General features: G+C 48.4%; 1 protein-coding gene across 1 annotated transcript in view; it reads left to right on the plus strand.

Annotated features, from left to right (window-relative positions):
- Positions 1 to 209: 209 nt before the first annotated feature.
- Positions 210 to 17,668, plus strand: part of LOC149325768 (uncharacterized) — a 38,014-nt gene continuing 20,555 nt past the window's right edge. The window contains exon 1 of the mRNA XM_089564376.1: positions 210 to 1,748. Coding sequence (XP_089420502.1) covers positions 457 to 1,748 — 1,292 coding nt within the window. The 5' untranslated portion in view covers positions 210 to 456. The remainder of the gene's footprint in view (positions 1,749 to 17,668) is intronic.

Consider the following 17,668-nt stretch of genomic DNA (forward strand, 5'->3'; position numbering starts at 1 on the left):
TTGCCCTTTGAACGCAACGCTTTTTAAGGAAAGGAAATGGCGCAGTAATTCTCTGTCATCCCGGTGGACACCTGAACCGCACCGTAGAAGAAGGGAGGTGGGAGTGAAAGAAGATAGATAAAGAGGAGCCGTAATGAAGAAAATGAAAATTGTATTTGAGGAAAGGAAATTACGCAGTAACTGTCTCACATATCTCGGTGGACACCCGTCAAAATTCAGGGGGGCACTTATTTGACCTAAAGTGTGGTCACTGATGTGTGGTTAAGATGTTAAGCTTCGCCCCTAAGAGTGGAACGCGACAGCGTCTTGCAACGCTGCCAAGGAGTCCATAGAACGCCATCGCCCATTCGGTTCTACGCCTCGCTCGTCGGTAAATTGGTTTTTGAGGAAAGGAAATGTATCTGTCTCTCATTTGTCGGTGGACACCTAAACCTCGCTGGAAGGGAATGGAGGAGGATGAGAGTGAGTGAAGACACCGTATTCACTAGACGCGCCTTTGTTCATTCCGAACCATCGAGCTGGCATGGCGAGCTTCCGGCCACCGAGCGTGACGGACGCAGGATCATGAGCTCCGGCGGAGCGGCGATAGCGGCACTTGCTGGCCGCGGAAACAGGTTAGCTGCCGACGCAGATCAGGAATATGAAATTGTTTTGCCTACCTTGCCTCAAGGACGTGTTGTTCTTAACACGGTGTTTCTTCACGGAGACGTGAGAGCGAGGCCCTACAGGGTGGAAGATTTTCGGGACGCCCTGGCCAACGCTGGTGCGCTCCCCGACGTCGTGGCGTTGGGGGCGTATCAGATTAACCACGTGTGGGCGGTGACGATGAGCACCTCAGAAGCTGCGAAGAAACTTGCTGCCTGCAAAGAGCTACAAGTGAAAGGGCGCCGGTGCATTATTTTCGACCCTGAAGATCAGCAGGTAAAGCTGCGCCTGCATTGGATGCTGCATGGTGTGGCGGACGAAGACATCCGGACTGCTTTCGCGGCGTTCGGCAACGTGACGGAGGTGACGCGGGAGCGTTGGCGTGTCCAAGGCTTGAAGGAGAAAGGCTCGACCACCAGGACCGTGCTACTGAAGTTGAAGCCGGGGATTAAGGTGGATGATTTGCCACACCAGGTCCGAGTAGCCGGTGAGCTGGCCCTCGTTGTTGTCCCTGGGCGACCGATGCAGTGCCTGCGTTGCCACGGCACGGGTCACGTTCGCCGCGACTGCAAGGTGCCCAGGTGTTCCCTGTGCAGGCGCTACGGACACGTGGACGCGGACTGCGTCCGTACCTACGCGTCAGCTACCGGGGTCGGAAAGGCGAACGACACTGCGGAACTCATGGACATCGCCGAGGCGGAGGAAGCAGCCACTGGTACGGACGAGGCGGGCAAGTCGGCTTCCACACTTGCGACGTCAGGGACTCCCAGTGACGACACCAAAGCGGCCGACGAACCAGAGAGCCAACAGCCGACGGGAGGCTCCCTCGGCGTCTCTAACGAGACGCCAGAGAACGGAGCGTGCCCATCAGAGCCCGTAGTCGTCGAGGGAAAGGACCTGAACGAGGACCACCACGAGAATACCGGCGCCCGCACAACAAGCGTCACGCCCCCCCTTAACACCCCGGCGAAGCGTTCCCATGACCAGGCCAGCCCTGAAGGGGACAAAGTGGTAGCACCCGGCGTCGAGGAGCCCCCTGCAAAGACGACTCAAGCCCGGCGTTCGTCGTTACGGCCACGCCCAAACCATGCGGCTGACAAACGGTACTCCTCTGCAGGCAAGGTCCTACTCGAGCAGACTGATGTTCTTGCGCCGGATGATACCGGCGGCCACAGTAGCGTCTAGCGGCGCGCTAGACGTGGAAGGTAAGCACCATGCTGTTGGTTCCTTCCTCTTGCGTAAAAATGGCTCCCGCCTCCGCCTTTAGAGTCGCTACATTGAATGTGAGGGGCCTGGCGGCAAGGAAAAAACAAGGTCAGGTGTACCGACTTATTACGGAGCGCGAAATAGATGTATTGGCCGTGCAGGAGACGAAAGTGGACGGCAACGAAGGAACCGACAGCATGGTGCGACGTTTCACGACTAGATTTTACGCTGTCGTCAGTCAAGCAGTGGGAACATCGGCTGGATGCGTGCTTTTTGTAAAGAAGATGCCGGGGCTAGAGGTGCAGGCTTATTTTTCGTGTGTGTATGGCCGGTGTATTGTGCTTGATTTTTGTCTGAACGGCAATGAGTGGCGCATTGTTACTGTGTACGCGCCGAATGTGGTTGAGGAAAGGGTTGCCTTTTTCCAAAGCCTCCAAGAGCGCCTTTGTACGGAGAGGCGGCTCATTGTATTAGGCGACTTCAATTGTGTTCTTAATGCGCGCGATAGGTCAAGAATCCGGGGGTTTCGAGACAGGAGCACTGAAGTGTTGATGCGAATGATCGAGAACGGAAACCTTGAGGATGTGGCTGAACTTATTGAGGGTGCGCGGACAGTGCAGTTCACTCATTTCCAGGGCTCAAGCCATGCACGGCTGGACCGCATTTACGCATCAGTCGACCTTGCCCCTGTTTGCAACCATTATGAAGTTGTGGGAGTCTCCTTCTCAGACCACTGTTTAGTTGAGTGCTGCCTGGGAAGTGTGAACCGAAGCAAGGCATTTTCGTGGGAAATGTGGAAGCTAAACAACACGCTTCTTCAAGACGAAATCTACTACAGAGCAGTAAAGGATGAAATAGGTAAAATAAACCCGCGCAAGAACCTGAAGATTTGGCAACAGTGGGAGCTAAGTAAAGAATCTTTAAAAATCAAAGCAATAGAAAGGGCGACATGTATCCGTTATAAGGAAAAACAAGACGAAGCTGAGCTAAGGGCACTGCTTCAAACGCTGATGAAGCAGGAATGCAAAGAGCCTGGGAAATGGATAGAAGATGTCAGGAAAACAAAACAAAAGATAGAGCTTATGGAAGAACGGCGTTATCGCGGAGCACTAGTGAGGGCAAGGGCGGAAGACACAGCTGCTGGCGAAGCGCCATCGAAACGTGCTCTTGGTCTAGAAAAAGCGCGCGCTGAAAGAAATCACATCGATAAAATAGAATGGGGGGGGGGGTATCTTATCGGCAGACACTGACCACATCAAAGAAGCCTTTAATGAATACTACCAGAGGCTTTTTTCATCGACTCCTGTAGACGCAGTAGCCTTTACGCATCAGTTTCTTGGTGCAATGCCACGGCTTGACGAAGAAAGCAAAAAGAAAATGGAACTAATAACTCACAGCGAGGTAGAGCACGCGATAGATCAGTTAAACCTAGGAAAATCACCAGGACCAGATGGATTCAGTGCGGCATTTTATAAAGAATTTAAGCACGAAATTGCCCCAGTGCTGTGTACAATTTTCAATGAAGCCTATAAAATAAACGTATTGCCTCCGTCTTTTGGGATCTCCCATACAGTGCTCATACCTAAAACGGATGATATAGAGAAATTACAATTGGTTACAGCGTATCGACCCATAGCACTCACTAATGTGGACTACAAAATTTTTATGAAGGTATTGGCGCGTAGACTGCAGACAGTGATATCGGATATTGTTGGACCCCACCAGACATGTGGAATCAAAGGGCGCTCAATTTTTTCCAACATTCACAAAGCGCGCAGTGTGCTTGAAAGCTGTGACGACATCAATGGGTGAGTAGCGATGCTTCAGATTGACCTTGAAAAGGCATTTGATTGTGTTTCTCATGAAATTTTGTTTACCGTTTTAGACCATGTGAACGTCGGTTCAGTTATCCGTAAGGGTGTAGCCCTGGCGTATCGAAACTGCACGACGAGACTGATTGTTAACAAGAGTTTGGGGGCCCCCATTAGCGTGCAGCGTTCGGTGCGTCAGGGCTGCCCCCTCAGCCCTCTCTTGTTTTGTATTTACATCGAAACGCTGTGCATGAAAATCATAGAAAACAGTAGTATTAATGGCTTTAGGTTACAAGCAGCTGAAGTTAAGCTGCTGGCCTATGCAGATGACGTTGCAGTATTTACGGTTGATCAGGGGAGCATAAGTGAAGCTGTCGGGTGTGTACGCGCGTTCAGCGAAGTCACAGGTAGCGGGGTTAACTGGTCCAAGTGCCTTGGCCTCTGGCATGGATGGTGGCCATCCCACCCGGACCATTTCGCCAACGTACCGTGGGCGACGACCCCGGGCAAGTATTTGGGCGTTCCGCTCGATGCTTATCGCGATAGCGAGGACTATTGGAAAGAGCAAACTAAAGACGCACGTGACCGAGCTGGGAAATGGAAAGGCACCAGCCTTTCAATTTTCGCCAGAGCTACAGTCTGCAATCTTTTTTTTTATTAGCAAACTCTGGTATGTGATGCAGGTTTTGCATTGCTCGCGTGTGAACGTTCAGAAGCTACACAGGATTTTTGCAGTTTTCATATGGGCGTCCGAATGGGAACGTTGTAGCAGAACGAACCTGTTCCGGAGGGTAAAAGATGGGGGGCTAGGGCTAGGGCACCTCTTTTTAAGGCAGCTGGTGAACCGTTTTTTGTTTTTTCGCGACGTCACAGACCCGTTCTTGCGCACCGTGTGCCAAGTGAAGCTGCGGCGATTGCTGCCGGAGTTTGTGGTATCCACAGAAGAGCTCTCTGGTGGAACTTTTGGTTACTACAAAGAGATTGTAGCAAGCGTTCGGTTTCTTTCGGCACGTTTTTCCACCGATTATTTGTGGAAAAGCAAAAGGAAAAAGTTGTACAATGATCTTTGTGATATTGTTTTCCCAGAGCCCATGTACAGGGCCTTGTACAGTGGAGGCCCGGGAGGGGATGTTTTAAAAAGGGTGAAGAAAATGCAGGTGCCACCAGGAGTAAAGACTCTTTTTTAAGTTACATACCGGGACGTTACCAGTTAAAAAGTTTCTAGAGGGAAAGGATTTCTTTTTACCGTGGGGATCGAACTGCTTAATTTGTAAACAGCCTGAAACAATAGACCATGTTTTTTTGCACTGCTGGGAAGGGGTTTATTTTTGGGACGTGTTACAAAGGACCATAAAGAAAGAGCTACCACTTGACGCGCACGGAATTCGCTATTTAAGCACTGATAATGAGGATGGGGCACCTTTTGATCTCATAATGCTCTTGGGCCTCCACTGTATATGGCGCTCCAGAATGGCAGGCTACCATTGTGACAAAGACGCACGACCGGCCCGAATTTATTTTCGGGAAAGCATGGACTGGTTTCTTGCAATCCAAAAAGTAGCTGCGGAGCCTCCCGAGTGGCTCTCAAGACTAGAGCCGTTGTGTATGTTGCGAGAATTTTAAGCTGACGAAGCCAGTCTCGTGCTGGCTGACCACGACAGTGTCGTATGTATATAGCGTTATGTGTATTTTTGTTGTGCAATGTCATGAGCCAAAGACAGGCAATAAAGAAAAAAAAAAAAGCTGGCATGGCGGAGTGGATAGCGTGGTCGTCTCTCACGCCGAAGACCGGGGTTCGATTCCTGAGCTCGACCAACTTCTTAATCGATTTTATTTATTTATATGGCCTGACTAGTAAAGCTAATTAGGCTAATTGGGTAATTAAGCAATTAACTAAGCTCAGTCCCACTTACTTGGAGCATCACTATACGATCCCTTCAATTGGTTGTATGGTTACTAGCCAAAGTGCAGTTGGCCCTGTTTGAAATTCGCGCACTGTGACGTCACGACCGTTTCCACCATTTGAAAAGCGTGACATTTTTTGTCGACAACTGCTGCTTACAACGATGAGACATTAAAGGCTTCCGCCTTAAAAAACAATTTGAATGCCTTGCCTACCTGCCACCCTCTTGAGGTTATGGGCCATCTTGTGCACATAGGGCACAACTTCAAGCGGCCTTTTGTCCAGAGGGATCGCCTCCTCTTGGCCACGCACCTTGTTCCGCAGTTTCCACAACAGAGCTTCCGCCGCTGCTTGGAGAACGGGTGGTGGAAAGCCTGGCTGTTTAGAAGAACTTCTTGTTGGGCGAGTTGGTGCATTGCTTGAAGGAACCGAGTTGCGCTATAAAAACGACAGCCACAGGAAAAGCGAAGAGACAGACAGAGCGCAAACTATCAACTGAGTTTATTTGTGTGAAAGTGCCTTATATAGTCAGAATCACAGCAAAAGAACAAGGGGAATGAGAGAGGGGGTACAGCCAATCAACTCCTGGTCAACAACAGGTGCGCAGAAAATGGTTTTCCTTATTGTACAGTTTTACAGAAGTGTCGCTTACACATTTATCTTACACATTAATCTGCTTAAGCAGATTAAAATACTAGGAAGAAGTAAAAACAAAACAGCGCGGGAGATTTTGGAGGCCTATCACATAAAAGAAAACGGTGATAAATGTGTAAGCGACACTTCTGTAAAACTGTACAATAAGGAAAACCATTTTCTGCGCACCTGTTGTTGACCAGGAGTTGATTGGCTGTACCCCCTCTCTCATTCCCCTTGTTCTCTTGCTGTGATTCTGACTATATAAGGCACTTTCACACAAATAAACTCAGTTGATAGTTTGCGCTCTGTCTGTCTCTTCGCTTTTCCCGTGGCTGTCGTTTTTATAGCGCAACTCGGTTCCTTCAAGTAGGTAAAAAGCAGGCTGGAGACAAGGCGGTCGGCGACTACGGCATAGTGTCTAGGAACAGTAGGGGAGAGTTATTAGTAGAGGATTCTGGGTTTTTTGCGCAAAAGACACGACACAAAAGAAACGAGGTAGACGTGTCGTGTCTTTTGCGCAAAAAACCCAACTAGCCTGCAAAAACATACTCGCAAGTTATTAGTAGAGTTCGCAGATAGAAATAATTTACGGATTATGAATACCTTCTTCCGCAAACGAGCAAACAGAAAGTGGACGTGGAAGAGCCCCAATGGTGAGACTAAAAATGAAATAGACTTCATACTGTGTGCACACCCTGGCATCGTAGAGGATGTGGAGGTCCTCGGTAAGGTCCGTTGTAGCGACCACAGAATGGTAAGGTCTCGTGTTAGCTTAGATTTGAAGAGGGAACGGAGGAAACTGGTCAAGAGAAAGGCTATTAACAAGTTAGCATTAAGAGGGAAGGTAGAGGAATTCATAATGTCGCTGCAAAACAGATTTTCCGCTTTAACTGAAGAAGACGACCGTAGTGTTGAAACAATGAATGATAATCTTACAGCTATCGTTACAGAGTGCGCCGCAGAAGTAGGTGGTAGGATTGTTCGACAGGATACCAGCAAGCTATCTCAGGAGACTATAGGTCTGATTAAGAAACGTCAAAGCATGAGGACGTCTAACTCCACAGACAGGATAGAACTAGCAGAGCTATCGAAGTTAATAAATAAGCGCAAGGTAGCCGACATAAGAAAGTTTAACATGAAGAAGATCGAGCATGCTCTAAGGAACAGAGGTAGCCTAAAATCAGTGAGGAGAAAACTGGGCATAGGTAAAAACCAGATGTATGCGCTAAAAGACAAACAGGGCAATGTCATCAGCAATATGGATAAGATAGTTGAATTAGCCGAAGAGTTCTACAAAAATCTATACAGTAGCGAATCTAATCATCAAGTTACTGAGGGAGGCAGTCGAGCACAGCAATGGGACATCCTGCCAGTAACGAAGGAGGAAGTAAAGAAAGCCTTAGGAGCAATGCAAAGAGGGCAAGCAGCTGGTGAGGATCAGGTAACAGCAGATTTGTTGAAGGACGGAGGAGAGATTGGGGTACAAAAACTAGCCACCCTGTATACGCAATGCCTTGTGACCTCGAGAGTACCAGAAGCTTGGAAGAACGCTAACATTATCTTAATTCATAAGAAAGGAGACGTCAAGGACTTGAAGAATTACAGCCCAATCAGCTTATTGTGCGTTGCCTACAAGGTATTTACTAAGGTAATCGCTAATAGAGTCAGGACAACCTTGGAATTTAGTCAACCAAATGATAAGACAGGCTTTCGTAAAGGATACTCGACAATAGATCACATTCACACTATCAATCAGATGATAGAGAAATGCGCAGAATATAACCAACCCCTATATATAGCCTTCATTGATTACGAGAAAGCATTTGGCTCAGTGGAAACCTCAGCTGTCATGCAGGCATTGCGGAATAAGGGTGTAGAAGAGTGTTATGTGAAAATATTGGAAGATATTTATAACGACTGCACAGCTACTATAGTTCTCCATAAAGTCAGCAATAAAATTCCAATACGGAAAGGTGTCAGGCAGGGAGACATTATCTCGCCAATGCTCTTCACTGCCTGCTTACACGAGGTATACCGGGGACTCGAATGGGAACAGTTGGGGGATAAGAGTTAATGGAGAATAGCTGAGTAATTTGCGATTCGCTGATGACATTGCCTTGCTAAGCCACTCAGGACAAGAACTGCAAAGCATGATCAATCAGTTAGACAGCCAGAGCAGAACGGTGGGGCTAAGAATTAACATGCAGAAAACCAAAGTAATGTTCAACAGCCTAGCAAGGGAACAGCAGTTCGCCATTGGTAGCGAGGTGCTGGAAGTAGTAAGAGAATATGTCTACTTAGGGCAGGTAGTGACCGCAGATCCGGATCATGAGAGGGAAATAACTAGAAGAATAAGAATGGGGTGGAGCGCATATGTAAGGTTCTCTAAGATCATGAATGGTAGCTTACCAATATCCCTGAAGAGAAAAGGATACAACAGCTGTATCCTACCGGTACTCACCTATGGGGCAGAAACGTGGAGGCTAACAAAGAGGGTTCAGCTTAAGTTAAGAACAACGCAGCGAGCTATGGAAAGGAAAATGATAGGTGTAACGTTAAGAGATCCAAAGCGGGCGGAGTGGGTGAGGGAACAAACGCGGGTTAACGACATCTTAGTTGAAATCAAGAGGAAGAAATGGGCTTGGGCAGGGCATGTAATGCGAAGGCAAGATAACCGCTGGTCCTTAAGGGTAATGGAGTGGATTCCAAGAGAAAGCAAACGTAGCAGAGGACGGCAGAAAGTTAGGTGGGCGGATGAGACTAAGAAGTTTGCGGGGATACAGTGGCAGCAACTGACAAAGGACAGGGTTAATTGGAGAGATATGGGAGAGGCCTTTGCCCTGCAGTCGGTGTAGTCAGGCTGATGATGATGATGATGTGATGGGTTCATGCACATTTTTCTCTTTATATGCTGCCAGTATATGTATATGGCAATGATTGTGACCTGTTGTATTATTGTGATGTGACGCCCCCCCCCCACCCCCGCCCTTATGTAATGCCCCACTACTTAGGGGTCTTTAAGTGTCAAAAAATGATGATGATGATGATGATGATATGGTGTGCTTGAAGGTCGCACAGGATGCAGGCGTCCCGGCGAAGTTGTGGGCGGCTTGAACCGCTGACACTGCACGCAGGTGGCCACGTAGCGCTGAACCGTGCGACGCATTTTTGGTCAGTAAAAACGTTATTTGGTGCGGTTAAGTGTCCTGACAAACTCCATGTGCCCAGCCATGACGTCATCGTGCACTGCGTGTAGAACAGAGGAATACAGAGGAGCCGGAACGACGAGGAGGAAGTGCGCACCTCCAGACGAGTAATTCGTTTTATAGAGTGAAACGTCCCGAATGCAGAAAGGGCTTGCGGATTTTATTTATTTATTTTATCCTCAGGGCAAAGCATTACAGAGGGGAGTGGGTAATGCATAATAACACTGAAAATAAAAACAACAGCAGAGAACAACAAATTGTCAAAACATAAATAAGTCAGAATAAGTGATAAACACATGTTATCATTCGATAGAAGCGGCAACAGCAGTCCGAAACAATACAGGGTCAGGAATTGTGGCAACTGAAGAATGAGGGTGGTTCCAGTCATATGACGTGCGAGGAATAAAAGAATCCGAAAATGTTTTAGTTTTGCATGTAGAAATGTCTACCCTATATATGTGATCTGTGCGGCGTGAAATATATGAAGGGGGAAAAGTAACTCGCAGCGAATGGACTCATGATGAAATATTTTGTGAAAAAGGCACAGGCGTGCAATTTTTCGTCGTGATGCATGTGAAGTTAGGCCCAATGTAGTCTTCATAGCCGTTACGCTTGACGTACTCCGGAAGTCGGAGAGAATAAAGCGCGCTGATTTGTGTTGTACGATCTCCAGTTGGTCGATCAAACTCCTAACACCAGGGTCCCAGAATGATGACGAATATTCTTGTTGTGAACGTACGAGTGTGGCATAGAGTAGAAGTTTGATGTTAGTTGGGGCTGCGTGAAAGGTATGTCTCAGATATCCGAGCATGCGATTAGCTTTGTTAGTGATGTGCTCAATGTGCGCATGCCAGCTAAGGTTAGATGTAATATGAATTCCGAGGTACTTATATTTTATAACTGAATCAAGTAGCACACCATTAAGAGTGTATACGGGAAGATCACTATTAACACGAGAAATGCTTATAAGTTTGCACTTTCCAGCATTCAAAGCCTTATTCCAAGTTTTGCACCATGTTGAGATAGTCGGGGGCCGGGTGTCGGGATGTCGGCTCACGGGCTTCGGCAAATAGCGGCACCAAGTGCTGATCCTTGCGTTGTTCGGTATAAAAAGTGCCCAGATCTGGAAACTCTTGGGAAACGGCAGCGAGATAGTCGTCAAAGTTTTCATCATCGGAAGTAGTAGTCGCGAGATGCACACTGCGTCGGCGTGTTAGCGGCCACTTTTGTAAGACACTTTGAAGTTGAACTCATGCATGGATAATGCCCAGCGGGCCAACCGACCGCAGGGGTCACGCAGATTCACAAGCCAGCGCAAATAATGATTGTCTGGGATAAGAAAAACTTGGAGACCATGGTTAATTGCCGGAAAATTAGCCTTGAATAGCGGTAGATTGTCTTTTTTGTTTCGTGATGTAGCTGCTAGGAGGCTTAATGCAATATGCAGCAACATATGGACACTTATTCGAGTGTCACCCAGACTTCGCGCACTTTTACGTGGGAAGCTCCCAGACACCCTTAGAGCGTGTGGGGGTAGCGGTCTCGGACTCGGAGGAGATGCCCTCGGCTCAGCGTGGCAAACTCAGCGGAGACCAGCCACCAAGTGACAAGAGGTTTTTGGGCGTTTGGTGCCCAGCTTTCGCCGGTCGCAAGCCAGAGAATGGGTTGGAGCCAAAGGTTCACAAAACAAAACAAGGTTTATATAGCAAAGAGACGATACAGAGGATTTCACAATCACTAGTGCAAACACATACAAAGTGATTAATAAAACAATGCAACTCGTGCAAAGTTAAACTCGAGAGAGAATACAATACAAAGGCAATATTGCACCTAAAGTGCCCTAACACAAGAGAGAGAGGTAAACAAGCAAAACACAATTTGTTCACCGGGCACTGCGGCAGTCCGACGACCAGAGTTCCATGACGATGCCGTCCCGCAGACTGGCGACCGTTGCCTCGTTGGTCCGATGCTGGCCGAGTGGTGTTTTCCCGGGAGTCGAACGGGTGCGCTTCGACGAAGCTTAAACGGCGGTCCGGACTGACTGATAGCTGTCAGCGTCCTTCTTTTATAGGCTCGCTCTCACGTCTGTTTGTTCTACGCGCCAAAGTAGGCGCGCACATACGCTTAGCATCTCCCGTGCTGTCTCCCTTCCTTTCTCTCGCCTGCCGCGCGTCCTCATTGGTTAAAGTCAGGAGTCGTTTCGCGAAGGTTCCAGCGTGTTCTAGCGTGGCGCCGTCGTGGCGGCGTAGCCGACGTCCGATTGCAGAGGGGGACGTGTCTTAGTGCACGCAAGGCTACGCCCTTTCCCCCCGTCAGCTGTAGAAGCAACTCGTCTGTTCCAGAGAATTCGGCGTGGATGACTCATTCCTTCGGCGCACGCCGTGGCGGTGCAGAGAGAGGCACGCGCTCGGCGGGGCTTTCCCTCTCTCCCGTTGGGCTCGCGCCGGCGAGACGCCGTGCGCGCGGCGGTTTTTCTTTGTTTCTAAAATGCGCCGAATTTTGTGACACTGCCCCTTCCTTTAGGAATATTGTGTAACGATATTCACAAAACACAAAATTCGCGCGCACATGCATGCGCTCACAATGTCTGTGGCAAATGCCAAAATACATACATCAATACCTTGATGCTTTCACATACATAACACAGTACAGTAGACAGGTTGCACTTCAAAACACGCCTCATTTCGACGGTACAATTCGCGCGCACATGCATGCGCTCACAATGTCAATGGCGAATGCCAAAGTACACACATCCATACCATAATGTTTTCACATACGTAACTCTATGCAATGTTCACAATGCACATAAAAACACGCTGCGTTTGGGCAGTGCATTAACACAACATTGCAAACAAGAAGCACTCATGTATGAGGCATACTTTCGCCTATACTTCCAGATTCGGCCTACACCGTGGGCTCGGAACAGGACTGTTTCTCTGGAGCTTTCAGTCGCGCTTTTAATTCTCTTTCGCAAGCGACTGCGGCTTTTCTTTCTGTCGCAAGCTCTGCTCCTCTTTCGCCTTGTGTTGAGGCTTCTCTTCCTAACGCGGTTTTGGCTCCGCTTCCTACTCGTACTCCTGTCTGGTTTCGTGCCCAGACTTCGAGTCCTTCTTTCTTTCCTGTGGTTAGCGCGTCTGTTGCGAACAAATTTAACGCCAGTTCGCTCACGACGGCTACACTTCTCGTGTTCTCCTTCTCGGCGCGCGCTTTTCTGTTTGCGTTTGCGCCTCCACACTGGGTCCTTGCTGTAGGCTGGGCTCGTTCCTCTGAGCTTCTTTCTGACCTTGCTGCGGTGCTCGTGCAGCTCGCTTGCATTCGGCTCGGCTGTCTTCAGCTTGGTTCTGTCTGTGTCCATTCTCTTCCTGAATTTTCTCCAGGGCTTCTGCTTTTCGGCTTCACCTGCTTTGGTGGTGTCCGACTGATTTCTCTTTCTTTTTACTTTCTTCCGAACTCTGCTTTGGGCTGAGCCCGGTTCACTGACGATTGCGTCATCCGAGTTGTTCTGTCGCGATGAAGCCACTGGTTCAGCTCTCTTTTGTTCTTCGAGGACTGCACTTTCTTCTTCCAAGTCCTCATTCCTTTTCTTATTCCTTACTACTCTTCGAGCGTAATGCTCAGAACTCGGCTCAGGAGTCATTGGAGAATCATTCTCCTCACTTCTGAATTCTCCTTCCCAGTTCCTTGCTTCAGTTGGTCACTTTCCGTGCAGTCGTAAACAGACCTTTCCCCAGTCTGTTCTTTTCCTTCCACTGCACATCCTCCTTCGTCAGAGGCAAAAATTTGCTGGCCTTCCTCGCAAGCACAAATTTCCTCGCCTTCCTCATCGGGAAGGCCCTCCTCGCTGCTCAAGGGTTCACTCGGAACGGTTTCCGTGTATTCGCTGAGTGCGCTCTCCTGAGCTATTACAACGTCTGAGCTTTCACACTCAGTGCCCCTTAACCCCTCTTTCTCGTGGTCGGCGCTGCAAGACTCAGACACGTTGCACTCGGAATTCTCGATGGAGGTCCGAACTGCTTCGTCGCCGTCATCAGGCGACTTCTTTATGGTGCTCTCTGACTGAAGCGTCAGGTTGTCCTTTACTTCAGTGCGTACTACCTCAGCAGTAGCTACGCTTTCAACTTCCTGAGGAAGCGACACTCCGGTCGGTTCTTCCCTCTCTGTGATTTCAGCTGCAGGAACAGGCTGTTCCACAACCTCATTCTCACTAGTGGAGCCAGTTACAACCTCTTCCGTGGTTGTCAAGGAATTAACTTCCTCTCTCTTCCACCCGGCCTCTCCGGGGGTAAGCTCCGCTGGCTCCCTGACGTTCCTCAAACGCCGAATTTCAGCAATCTTCCTCTGAATGATTGCCATCTCTATTTCAAAAGCTCTTTCGGCTGCTTCTTCTCGCCTTTTCCTTTCTCTCTGTTCTTCTTCTCGTTTTTTTTGCCTCTTTCTCAGCGGCTTCTCTAGCACGCTGTCTTTCTTTCTCCCTTTCTTCTGCTTTTCTCTGCCATTCTCTCTCTCGCTCCAAAGAGAGCTTCTCCGCCTCTTCTTGTCTCTTCTGCCATTCTCTTTATCTCTCTTCTCGAGCTCTCTCTCTTTCTTTCTCGGCTTCTTCCCGAGCCCTCTCTCTTTCTTTCTCGGCCTTCTCTCTTTCCTGGTCCACCCATTTACGCAGTTCGGCTCCGGTCATCCCCATCTGGAGACCGGCCTCTACTAGCTTCTTTAGCTCCTTAAAGCTCATATTTGGAGACCGAACTCTACATTCAAGGCAATGAATGCCTCTGCACGGTGAACATCACTAACCGCTTCGGCGCGGCACCTCACAATATCGCTCTGCTGCTACACTCGTTTACGGCTCGTAAACTCCTTCCGACTCTTTCTCCGTTCTCTGTGCTTGCAACACCAAACGTCCTGTCGCGGACGCCAGAATATATTGTCACCCAGACTTCGCGCACTTTTACGTGGGAAGCTCCCAGACACCCTTAGAGCGTGTGGGGGTAGCGGTCTCGGACTCGAAGGAGATGCCCTCGGATCAGCGTGGCAAACTCAGCGGAGACCAGCCACCAAGTGACAAGAGGTTTTTGGGCGTTTGGTGCCCAGCTTTCGCCGGTCGCAAGCCAGAGAATGGGTTGGAGCCAAAGGTTCACAAAACAAAACAAGGTTTATATAGCAAAGAGACGATACAGAGGATTTCACAATCACTAGTACAAACACATACAAAGTGATTAATAAAACAATGCAACTCGTGCAAAGTTAAACTCGAGAGAGAATACAATACAAAGGCAATATTGCACCTAAAGTGCCCTAACACAAGAGAGAGAGGTAAACAAGCAAAACACAATTTGTTCACCGGGCACTGCGGCAGTCCGACGACCAGAGTTCCATGACGATGCCGTCCCGCAGACTGGCGACCGTTGCCTCGTTGGTCCGATGCTGGCCGAGTGGTGTTTTCCCGGGAGTCGAACGGGCGCGCTTCGACGAAGCTTAAACGGCGGTCCGGACTGACTGATAGCTGTAAGCGTCCTTCTTTTATAGGCTCGCTCTCACGTCTGTTTGTTCTACGCGCCAAAGTAGGCGCGCACATACGCTTAGCATCTCCCGTGCTGTCTCCCTTCCTTTCTCTCGCCGGCCGCGCGTCCTCATTGGTTAAAGTCAGGAGTCGTTTCGCGAAGGTTCCAGCGTGTTCTAGCGTGGCGCCGTCGTGGAGCGTAGCCGACATCCGAGTGCAGAGGAGGGGGACGTTTCTTAGTGCACGCAAGGCTACGCCCTTTCCCCCCGTCAGCTGCAGAAGCAACTCGTCTGTTCCAGAGAATTCGGCGTGGATGACTCATTCCTTCGGCGCACGCCGTGGCGGTGCAGAGAGAGGCACGCGCTTGGCGGGCATTTCCCTCTCTCCCGTTGGGCTCGCGACGGCGAGACGCCGTGCGCGCGGCGGTTTTTCTTTGTTTCTAAAATGCGCCGAATTTTGTGACATCGAGGCATATACCTTATACTAGAAACAAGATCGGGAGCAGTGGTTAGTAATAGATACAATATGTTGGAGCTACAACATGTCACTCTTGTTGATTCTGTAATTACTTTCACCATGAAATTCGAGCAAACCATTGCAAAACTCGATGACTCGGGTGACCCAATGCTTTCAATACTGGAACAGGGAAACTGAAATCCCCCAACAGAAAAACTGGTAGGTTAGGAAACCTGGCAAAAATACCATTTAAAAAAGTCAAGATCATGGCAGAATCTGATCTGTGTAGAGGTTGCGCGGTAGCAAGCGCAGGCTATAAACTTTTGGTGGTTGATTGTTATCTGCACGCAAACAAATTCTGAAGAGGTGGCAACATTCACATGAAAAGAGTATGCATTCAGACACTGCTATTAATACGCAGCCACCACGGCCTGAAGCGCGGTCACAGCGAAATTTCATGTTTCTCTGCGATGAAAAGAGCTCGTTGTCGCGTAGAGAACTGTGCACCCAAGTTTCCGTTAGCACGACTATGTCAGATGATGTAGTGTTGGATACACAAGACAAATAAACGCTGTTACGCATGACACTACCTACGTTAGTAAAAAGAATCGAGATATATTTGGGCTATCGTGTGCGTTCATGCGCACGATCGGTCAGCTATGCACAAGGACTAAATTGGGAACTGTCGGTGAGAATACGTGTTCTATTTATCTCCCGGACACTGCCAGTGGTTGAGCAGTACACATAGAACTTACTGTTCAAAATAAGTTGATTATACCGGAGGCTAAACTTTCCTTCGGGAGCTGATTCTTTACAAAACCCGATAAGCTTTTTACGCGCATACATGGTAGATGGAGAGATATCTTCAGTATTCATTCAATTTTCCCCAACCATTGAAAACTTTTTTTTGTTTTATAACGGGCAAGCTTGACCATTATAGGCCTCGGCTTTTCTGAAACGCTTGCACCTCTCCTGTGAGCACGCTCAAAGTCTGCGTCCTGTATATTTATTGACATTTCATTCTCTATTACGTTTTTTACCATTTCTTCGGTCTGCGCCCATGTCTCATTTGGTATATCTGATATATTGTAAAATAATAGATTATCCCTGCGGGGTCTATCCTCTAGATCATTGAGTCGTGCCTTAAGCGTCTCAGCCTCCTTCATTGTACTTTCAGTGATCTTTTTCTCAGAGGCAATGTTCTTCAGACACGACTCTAACACCTCATGCCTATTTTCTACAGAGTCTAGTCTGCCAGAAATCTCAGTAATTTCAGTTTTAATTTGTTCTGATTGCGTGACAAAGCTTGAACTGAATCAAGGATGCGCGCCTGGCCAATTTCAATACTAGAAGTCTGTTCTTTGAGATCATGAAGGGTATCAAAAATAGCAATCAGTTTCTGCTGCCGCATGGGTACTAGGACCAGGGGTGCTATGCTGGAAGGCCCGAGTTCGCTGAAACTCGGAATCTTCCCGAGCTCTGGCGACGCCTTCGGATGAGTGAACTAATGGTAGCAAGACAAAATCCTACCCCCGTCACGCCTCCAACTTCATTGGGTTATCTGGATATATTCCGTGCTTTATCATCACATCGGCGCCACCTCATGGGCTCCTTGGGCGGTCTACAAAGAACGGGTCACGTGAGCCAACCGCCGGTGCACTTTTCATTTGTGTGTCGCTCCATCAAGTGCATTGCGTTTGCAATTAGACAAACAAGGTTTGTTGAAATTTATAATGCACTTAGTACATCTTTATAAGCATTTTATAGTGTGCAAGATTTGGATTTAAAGCTCTTTAGAGTGATTCATGCATTATTAAATTTTGCTTTGTACCGCGAGGGAACGCTACCAACGCTACGGTCCCGTCATCAGCTGACTTGCCAATGGCGACGAGGCACATGTGCAACGCTGTGAAGGCTACGGAAGTAGTCCGCAAAAAAAAAATAAAGAGAGGTGTATTACTCCGCGCTGTTCTGTGGCCGTGTGGTCTAACGCGTCGCTCCGTAGAGCCGACAGGCAATTGGAGTGCGTGGGTTCAAATCCCGCATGGTAAAACTTATTTTTTCGCAGATTTTTTTTTCATCGCAAGTTGAATTTCGCGTGACCTGAATGAGAAAACTCGTGTTGTTCACAATCGCTTTAATATTATTCCGTGTTCTGAAATGAACTGCATGCATCTGTTCATTTGATGCATACCGCGTTAATGTGAGCTGTCCGAAATTCGTTGTCAATGAGCTCGCACCGGCTTTTGGTCAGCAGTGGCGGTTTTCTTCCCGATTCTGCAGCACTGTGACCATACTTTTTAGATGCAGG

The sequence above is a fragment of the Amblyomma mixtum genome, chromosome 10 (genome assembly GCF_055824585.1).
Source record: "Amblyomma mixtum isolate Tamu chromosome 10, ASM5582458v1, whole genome shotgun sequence".
Lineage (NCBI taxonomy): Eukaryota > Metazoa > Arthropoda > Arachnida > Ixodida > Ixodidae > Amblyomma > Amblyomma mixtum.